General features: G+C 45.2%; 1 protein-coding gene across 1 annotated transcript; it reads left to right on the top strand.

The window, feature by feature from the left end:
• The first annotated feature begins 696 nt into the window (after nt 1–696).
• LOC129753738 (uncharacterized) lies at nt 697–7359 on the top strand. Its single transcript, XM_055749582.1, has 2 exons — nt 697–1999; nt 2561–7359. Exons 1-2 carry the CDS (start codon nt 697–699, stop codon nt 7357–7359), a joined length of 6102 nt encoding a protein of 2033 aa, XP_055605557.1.
• The last annotated feature ends 2749 nt before the right edge of the window (nt 7360–10108 follow it).

Raw genomic sequence — 10108 nt, 5'->3', positions numbered from 1 at the left:
TGGAACATACCTCTAACCTCGCGCTGTTTTGATTCCTCGGAGGCCTGGATCTGGCCACAACCACAGCCCGTTAAATTTACGCGAACTGCTCGAAGTATTTGTTTTTTTTACCGAAATCCGACCGCGTGTAGTCTGACAGCAGAAAAGGGGAAGCGTGTTGCTAAAATAATCATTTTATTTTTAAAACTATTCACTGTATCTTTAAGAAATAATTTTTAATCATTTCAACGCGTTGCAAAAATAATCAATTTATTTCTTAGAATATTAATTGTATCTTTCATAAATAATATTATATCCGTTCTAGCAAATGCACATTGAGCCAAGACCCACATTGGAACGTTACTATTAATGTAATCAGAACGGAATAATATGGAAGATATGGAGTATCGTATTTAGCTATGCGGGAAGGTACACAAACAGATTAAAAGAAATTATTAAAATATATCCTAACCTAAATCTTCATACATGCAGTTGAAGCGCATGCACTTAGCCTACAATAAACAAGTTGTTCGGGCGCGAGACAACATATAAGAGAAAACTGAATTTGTAAGTCACACAATTTACGATTTAGAATTAATTTAAAACAAAACTAATAAAATATGTTTTTTAGTTTGAAGCTGTACAAACTGCTGTCAAAAATCAGCGTTTTTTCTCGATCCGCTCGCAACAAACTTCAAAAAATTCATCACGACCAAGATGAAACCTTCTTCCGGAAGTAATCCCGTTGCTACACCGAACCAACGCCGAAAGGGGTACAACTGCTATGCGTGCTCGGAGCCTGATTCCATTTGCGATCTCGTCCAGTGTGATCGCTGCAAGCGCTGGTGGCATCAATCGTGTGCGGGAGTTACTCCGTCGGTGGAAAATCGGCCATGGTCTTGCCGACTATGCTCACCAATACCCAGCCAGCCAACAATTCGTGCTAAATCAACTACATCCGAGAAAAGCTCCCGGGCTCGCAAACGTGATCTTCAGCTGCAGCAGCTTGATGAAAAGCGCGCATTGGATCGCAAAGCGAGGGAAGTGGCATTGAGAGCCACGTTGGAAGAAATAGAGGCCGAGAAACAGCATGTCTCGGAGAGATTCTCCGTTATGCAGGCGGAGGATTCTTCCAGCGAAGAAGAAGAAGAAGGTGATCGATCGATTTTGAACACTACAATCGAGCGGTCTTATAGAACTCAAGATTGGGTACAATCATCGCCCACCATCAACGAAGTGAATCAGCAGCAGGCAACGAATAGCAGCGCGATTCAAACCGAATCCAACCATCAAGAATTGCCACCGACCCCCCAGCGGATTACCGGTGCCTTTCCAAAGCGGCGCAGTATGGTCCAGCATCCGGATCTGGGTCCTTCCAGAATGAACTGGCCGAATTGGGATTCCCTTTCCGTGGTAGGAATGCATCAATGGGAATCGTTATTGCTGCGAAAGAACGTCTTTCACGTGCAAGATCCGAAAGCAGGGCCGCTAGATCGTAACGCGGTTTATGGGTCGCCGGTTATTGGTCGTACGGTCCAGGATTCCACCAGTACAGCGAAGGATAAACCAGAGGTCCAACTATACCAGTCGGGACCATCAGCTCCAGCGTTGGCACCTCCGACCAGTTCTGGTTATTGTCTACCAGTACCGGAAATTACTTCACGCTCGGTGCTCAGTGCGCCGAATCAGGAGACATCGAATAGGAATGTCGAACCGGCATTCCTTAGGCCTTCATCAAAACCAACGGTACCCAACCCAAATTGGGCGCAGCCTATTCCGGCGATGGCTCAACGGCAGCAGGTCGGTCCGAGGGGCAAGCAAATATTGGAGGAGCAGCGTTCATCGAAAGCGGGTCAACCGCCCTACCAGCAGTGGCCGGAGCGATCGACGATGATACCGTCGGTGGTCCAGCCTTCAACGTCGGGTCAACCGGTGCCATCTTCAAGGGTTTCCAACCAGCAACGGCTCTCATCAACACAGCCACCGGTAACCACTCCTCCCCCCCTCCATCAAGCTCAAGGTAAGGCCGAACCATTTTATTCTTCTTTCGAACAATACATGCCGCTCAATATTGCCCATAATCACAACCATACTGCCCATAAAACCACCAATGAACATAATTCAAACCATACTGCCTTCAATACCAATAATACTTATGATTATCGAAATGATAATAATCATAATGCGAATAATTATTCTGCCAATGATTCGAGCCATGATAGAAATCATAACATAGACCACCTCGCACCCCTTATAAAACAACTTGGCTTAGGCCCGAATGAATTTCCGGATTTTACCCATTTTCTGAATACTTTCCAACCAACCCCCTCTCAACTACTAGCCCGTCAAGTTTTCCCAAGGGACCTCCCAACCTTTGACGGTAATGCCAACGATTGGCCAGTTTTTGTCAGCAGCTTTACAAACTCTACGCTAGCTTGCGGCTATAGTCCGGTTGAGAATCTCGGTAGACTTCAACGCTGCCTGAAAGGTCATGCCTTAGAATCAGTCCGTAGCCGACTTCACACCCCTGAATCGGTTCCTTTCATTATGTAAACCCTACGTTTTCTTTATGGGCGTCCAGAGCTTCTTATCAATGCCCTACTGGATAAAGTTCGTTCCGTCCCCGCACCGAAAGCGGATAAGCTGGCAACTTTCATAGATTTCGGGATTGCAGTACAAAGCCTTTGTGGTCATTTGGATGCTGCCAATCAACAAGACCATCTGTCAAATCCGAGTCTGCTGAACGAGCTAGTGAACCGACTGCCTCCAGATTATCAGTTCAAGTGGGTGGAGTTTAGTGAGTTCGAAGAAAGAGTGGATCTGAAACTGTTTTCAACGTTTGTGACGAAAGTGGCGAAGTCTGCAAGCCGTGTCTCCGTTTACAACGGAGCAGTGAAAAGGGAGGACAAGCTGAAACCGAAGCGTGGATCTTTGAATGTGCATTCGGAGTGTGAGGAACGGAACCAGGTGCCTACCGAGAAGCTTTGTCCAGCCTGCTTTCGAAATCAACATTCACTGAAAGATTGTAGCAGGTTTTCAGCAATCAGTGTCGACGAGCGGTGGAACCTTGTGCAGCGATATGGAGCGTGCCGCAATTGCCTGAACTTCCATGGGAAGCGGTCCTGTCGTATCAGCGGTAGGTGTGGAGTCAACGGTTGTACACATCGCCACCATCAGCTCCTACATTCCGGACGTTCAAAAAACTCGACATCAAATCCACGGGAACCTGGTTCAGGAAGCGGACATCAGAACAAGCCAACGACGAGGAATTCTGCTAATACCGTAGTGCCAATCTCACAGCCATCTACTTCTCATACACCAACCCATGGAAACAACTATGCTCACCATAGTCCGGAACTTACTTTCTTGTTCCGAATTCTTCCAATTACGGTTCATGGGAACGGCAAGTCAGTGGAGACCTTTGCCTTTGTTGATGAGGGGTCGTCACTCACTATGGTCGAAGACTCGCTCGTTGAAGAGCTAGGAATACAAGGAACACCACAGGTTTTGTGCCTCCAATGGACCGGCGATATGATGCGTACAGAGCAGGAGTCCAAGATTGTCGACATCAAGATTTCTGGTCCGAGTAAAAACAAGATGCGTTTAAGCGACGCGCGTACGGTGAGCAACCTTGCTCTCTCCACTCAATCTCTGGATTATGAAGGTTTGGTTAGAAACTACCCACACTTAAAAGGGCTTCCAGTTGCCAGTTACAAAAATGCCGTGCCTAGAATCCTCATCGGCGTCAACAATTTGCACATGACAGTTCCGCTTCGGATCAAACAAGGTCGCACCAACGAGCCGGTGGCAGCGAAGACGAAGCTGGGTTGGTGCATTTATGGTGGCCGGTCCTCAGAGCACACAGCAGTCCAGGTGAACTATCACGCGTGTAGCTGTTCACAAGACGATTCACTGCACAAAGTAGTGAGACAATACTTCGAGATGGAAGAAATGGGGATTCATGCTACTACGAGACTAGAGTCAGAAGCTGACATGAGAGCGCGCAGGATTCTGGAGGAATCGACACAGAAGCAAGGAGACCGGTACGAGACGGGTCTGCTGTGGAAGTACGACCAATTTGAATTTCCCGACAGTTATCCGATGGCTTTTAAACGATACGAGTGCCTGGAGAAGAAGATGGCTCGGAATCCGGAACTGCGGCTAAACTTGACGAAGCAAATGGAGAGCTACCAAGCCAAAGGGTATGCACATCGTATAACCGAAGGTGAGCAAGTTAATTCTGATCCAAGACGTGTCTGGTACTTACCACTAGGCGTTGTGGTGAATCCGAAGAAGCCCGGGAAAGTGCGGATGATTTGGGATGCATCAGCGACAGTCGACGGCATCTCACTCAACACTATGCTGCTCAAAGGTCCAGACGAGTTAGCCCCTCTTCCTTGGGTACTTTTTCGGTTCCGACAGTACGAGTTTGCAGTTACCGGAGACATTGCTGAAATGTTTCACCAGATCCGTATCAACGAGCGTGACAGACAAGCGCAGCGGTTTCTTTGGAGGCCGGATGGAAGCAGTAAACCTGAAACCTACGTAATGGACGTCGCTACGTTCGGTTCAGCGTGTTCACCAGCGTCAGCCCAGTACGTGAAAAACAGGAACGCCCAGGAATTCAAACAGACAAGCCCTCGCGCGGTTGAAGGAATTATAAGCGGACATTATGTTGATGACTACGCCGAAAGTTTCAGCACCGTAGCCGAGGCAATCAAGATAGCGACAGAGATCAAATCGATACACGCAGCAGGTGGTTTCAATATACGGGACTGGAGATCAAACAGTGAGAAAGTTGTGACAGTCCTTGGTGGAAACGTTTCTCCCGAACCCAAATCCCTGAAGCTGGAGACAACTTTGACTGCCGAAAGAGTGCTTGGAATGCACTGGCTGCCGCATGATGACGTCTTGGGCTATTCTACCGCTTTGGCCCCGGAACTGCAGGAGATAGTGTCGTCTAAACGTAAACCTACGAAGCGCGAGGCACTTCGCTGTCTTATGACGTTTTTCGACCCCTTAGGGTTGCTCGCCGCGTTTGTGTTGCATGGAAAGGTCTTACTCCAGGATATTTGGCGCGCTGGTACGCAATGGGACGAAGTCGTGGGAGACGAAGAGCACGAGAAATGGCTACGCTGGATCGAAGGTTTTCCGCTTATCGATAGCTTGCAGATTCCACGATGTTACTTCGACAGTGTTGACTACGATGATCTACAACTCCACATTTTCGTGGATGCTAGCGAGGACGCCTGCGCTGCTGTGGGATACTTCCGTGCTCCAAAGATAACCGGGGGGTACGCGTGTGCACTGGTTGCAGCAAAAACGAAGGTCGCACCTTTGAAGCATTGGTCCATCTCACGCCTGGAACTTCAAGCGGCTGTAATGGGAACCCGTCTAAGAAAATTCATCGAAGAAGGCCATACATTCGAAATAAAGCGATGTGTTCTCTGGTCCGACTCAAGCACTGTGCTGGCCTGGATACGGTCCGATCATCGGAGATACACCCAGTTCGTAGCCTGCAGAGTAGGGGAAATCCTTTCAAACACCAACATCGCAAAGTGGCGATGGGTCCCATCAAAACAGAACGTCGCCGACCTCGCCACCAAATGGGGACAAGGCCCGCCTTTGACTGCAGAAAACGCTTGGTTTCGTGGTCCGGATTTCCTTCAAGAAGGCGAGGACGAATGGCCACAACCGAGGAAGCCGACTAGCACCGAGGAGGAGTTGAAGACGTCTCGCCAAGTATCCTGTCTCCATTCTGGGTTTGTAGCTCCAGTAGCGATCGTCGACACCAGTAGATTCAGCAAGTGGGAGCGAATGCTGCGAACTGTGGCATATGTACATCGCTACGTAAATCGTCGACTTAAGATGTATCCCGTCGAAGCAGAAAGCAGTTACCTGAGCCAGGAGGAGTTGTTAGCAGCTGAAAACACACTGTTCTGGATAGCGCAGCAACAATCGTACCCGGTGGAGGCATCTATCCTTCGACGAAATCTTCACCAGAACTCGAACGGTCAGGATCGTCTCCCAAAGCATAGCGAACTACACCACATATCACCATACTTCGACGAAAACTTTGTCATCAGAGTGGATAGCCGAGTTGGAGCAGCAAAAAACGTCGCCATGACAGTGAGGTATCCTGTCATTCTTCCTCCGACCCACAGAATTACTGAGCTGATCATCGACTTCTATCATCGAAAGTTCCTGCATGCCAACTTTGAAACTGTGGTGAACGAGCTTCGCCAGTCCTTCCACATTTCGAAGATTAGAGCAACGGTCAAGAAAATAATCCGCCAGTGTCAACATTGCAAGGTATACAGGTGCAAACCACAGGTACCTAGGATGGGTCCTCTGCCCGCAGCACGGCTAGCATCGTTCGAACGTCCATTCAGCTACGTCGGTTTAGACCTGTTTGGTCCAATCCTGGTCAAGAGAGGCAGAAGTTCGGTTAAACGCTGGGTGGCTCTATTTACCTGCTTAACCATAAGAGCAGTTCACGTCGAAGTAGTCCACAGCCTCACAACAGAATCCTGCATTATGAGCATTCGGCGCTTTATTGTTCGACGAGGGGCACCACTGGAAATCCATTCGGATAACGGAACCAACTTCCGTGGAGCCGGCAACATTCTAGAACAACAAATCGGCCAGTTTCAGGACGACTTAGCAGCAACCTTCACCAACACTCACACCAAGTGGGTCTTCATACCTCCAGGAACGCCTCACATGGGTGGGAGCTGGGAGCGTATGGTACGCTCAGTGAAAACGGCCATGGAAAAAAGCTTGTGCGCGGGACGGAAGCTCGACGACGAAGGCCTGAATACATTTGTGGTAGAAGCTGAAGGAGTCGTCAACTCCCGACCTCTGACATATTTACCATTGGATAGCGAGGAAGCTGAATCCCTGACGCCCAACCACTTTTTGCTAGGCAGTTCGAACGGCGTAAAGCAACCGAGCAAGCAGTTTGTGGATGGAGCTGTAGCCCTGAAGAGCATCTGGAACCAGATAGAGTGCCAGCTGGACATGTTTTGGCGTCGTTGGGTCCGGGAATATCTACCCACTTTGACTCGTCGCACGAAGTGGTTCAACGAAGTTCAGGAGATCGGTGTGGGGAACTTGGTTGTAATTGTGAACGAAGCTAAGAGAAATGGGTGGGTGCGAGGTAGGGTTCTGGAAGTATTCCCCGGGGTGGACGGGAGAGTTCGCCATGCAGTCGTGCAAACGAATAGAGGGCTGTCAAGGCAATCGGTCAGTAGATTGGCAGTGTTGGATGTTGAGCTTAAGGGTGACACGGATCCAAAGGCAGCCATCGGCCAGCGTCACGAGGGGGAGGATGTTGACATCGGCAACACTGCAAGCGTCGCTTTCGACGCGCCGCTGTGAAATGCAGTTCAGTGGCGGGCGGATCAACTGACGTTTCCCCTGAACTGTCAGAGGATTGGCGGTCTCGCTCGCTCTCTTCATCACGTCAGCCGAACGGACCGGGTGGAAAATTTGTTTACTGAAAACACGAGTGGTAAAAATTATAAAAGTTTGAAGAAAATCTTTGTTTAAATACTTAAAAATAGTTTAATTTAGGTGTGCTTAGTGCTAGGAGGTTAGTACGGTAGGATTCCTGTTAAAAGTACGGATTGTTTAAGCAGGTAAAACTTAAAACTATGATCGACAAATTAAAACTTAGAAGCTTAAACATAACCTCATTCATGCAGTACCAGAACCTACGAAGTCTGACCGTGATCGGATTGAAGTTTAGCTTCTGAATAAAGGTTATTAAAGCTAGATTCGAACGAGGTTAACAAGGTACACAAACAGATTAAAAGAAATTATTAAAATATATCCTAACCTAAATCTTCATACATGCAGTTGAAGCGCATGCACTTAGCCTACAATAAACAAGTTGTTCGGGCGCGAGACAACATATAAGAGAAAACTGAATTTGTAAGTCACACAATTTAGGATTTAGAATTAATTTAAAACAAAACTAATAAAATATGTTTTTTAGTTTGAAGCTGTACAAACTGCTGTCAAAAATCAGCGTTTTTTCTCGATCCGCTCGCAACAGCCCCTATAAATGTGGAGATTGGAGACACAGTAGTTATTAAAAAGATGATTCAATAGGGTAAACTCCAAACTTCAATCCAGAGGAATGGGAAGTCGAAGGTCGCGAAGGATCCGAGATAATTTTAAAATCAAAGGAAACTGGTCTTGCCATATGGCATATGCACTGCAACACAGCTCAAACGAAAAAGCTAGAACTGTCGAAAGGAGGGATTATCAGAGACGATGTTGAAAAGCTCGAATCGACTTCTGTTCATGAAAAGTTTGAATGTCCTGATAAACACACCAGAACTGGACAAGAAATTAAAATGCTAACGTATTTAAAAGATTTTGAACTAATGATTTTTATTTGTGAGAAAAGGAGGAGCTGTAGAGTACTAAGAGCTTATTTATTTATTTATTAATTAATTCATGTAACGTAAGATACACATCTTTTAAGTTGTTACAATTTGGTTGATTCTGTTGGAGCTACTAATACTAATCGTTCCATTTCTGCTCCTAATTTTATCTATGTCGTTGTTACTCCATGTATTCTTCCAGCAAACATCTTTTGAACTCTGATTTCCTTGTAATTAATTTTAAACTTGTGGGAAGATTGTTCCAATTAACAATACCCCGAACGAAGAATGATTTACCGTAATAAGCAGAACTATGCGGAGGAATTAAAATATTTCGAGTACGTGAATTTCTTAGAGAAGAGAGCAATGTTTTTAGGTAAACTGGCTTTCCTGAGCTGAGAATTTTATGCATAATCATGCATGATCGATACTTGTAAAAGTTATCAAAAGAACAGCCAATGAGAAGTTTCTGTAGATGGGAAACTCGAGAAAACCGTGATAAATTGAAGGTATATCTTACACAGGAATTAAGGGCTACTCGTAGTTTACTTAAAGATCTTTCTGAAGCGTTCAAGTAGATAAAATCACTATAAATAAACAAAGGAAAAAAATAAGCTTTGAATAATTTTAGTTTGGTATTAACATCTAGATGTCTGGTTGTTAGGTTTAGTCTTTTAACAGCACCATAAATTTTGCCGCATTGAGCGTTCACATGTCGATTCCAAGCGAGATCACGATCGAAAATAATACCAAGGTTTTCGGCGTAATCTACAAATTGAATAACTTCATCATTTAAATTAAGTTGTGGATAGATAGAGAATGATTGTTGTTTTCCGAAGAACAAAGCTTTCGTTTTGGAGGGATTGATTGGTAAGAGATTTGAGTTAGACCATTCAGTTAGTTTAGTGAGATCATGGTTTATTTTACCAAAGAAGGCATTCAAGTTTGCAGTTCGCTTTTCACAAAGATATATTTGCACATCATCAGCGAAAAGGTGTATAGAGCAGTGCTGCAACGCAGAAGGTAGATCGTTTATAAAGAGCGAAAAAAACAGAGGTCCTAAAATTGATCCTTGAGGAACACCTGATTTGATGGGAGCAAACTCAGAATAGCAATCATTAAATAAAACGGTTTGTAAGCGGCCTTGCAAGTATGACTGGACCAATTCAACTGCTGGCCTCGAAAAATTATATTTGGAAATCAACTTGTTGATAAATATAGCATGCGAAACACGGTCAAAGGCTTTAGCGAAGTCTATCATTAACAGTACAGCAATTCCTTTCTTATCTAGGGCATAGGCAATATCGTTATGCACCTTCATAAGCGCAGTTTCTGTACTGTGCGAAGGGCGAAAACCCGATTGAAATTCGTATAATATATTGGCTTGATTCAAATACTCTGTTACTTGACACTTGATAATTTTTTCAAAGATTTTAGAAGTTGCGCTCAAGATACTTATTGGTCTCAAGTTCGATAAATCATGAGCTTTAGTTTTCTTAGGAATAGGAATAACTTTAGAAACTTTCCACTGATAAGGAAATTTTGAGGTTTTAATTATGGTGTTGAATATATGTTTAAGAGCAGGTAGAATGTGTGGTAACGTAATTTTAATTAGTTTAATTGGAATCTCATCCATTCCCAAAGCATCAGATTTTATTGAATAAACTGCGTTAATAATTTCGCTGTTTTCAAAATCCTTGAATTTGAAGCCTAGTGGATTATAAGGATAATGAGAT

This window comes from Uranotaenia lowii, chromosome 3 (assembly GCF_029784155.1).
Source record: "Uranotaenia lowii strain MFRU-FL chromosome 3, ASM2978415v1, whole genome shotgun sequence".
Lineage (NCBI taxonomy): Eukaryota > Metazoa > Arthropoda > Insecta > Diptera > Culicidae > Uranotaenia > Uranotaenia lowii.
Note: the sequence above shows the minus strand (reverse complement) of the source record. Positions and strands in the feature narration are given on the sequence as shown.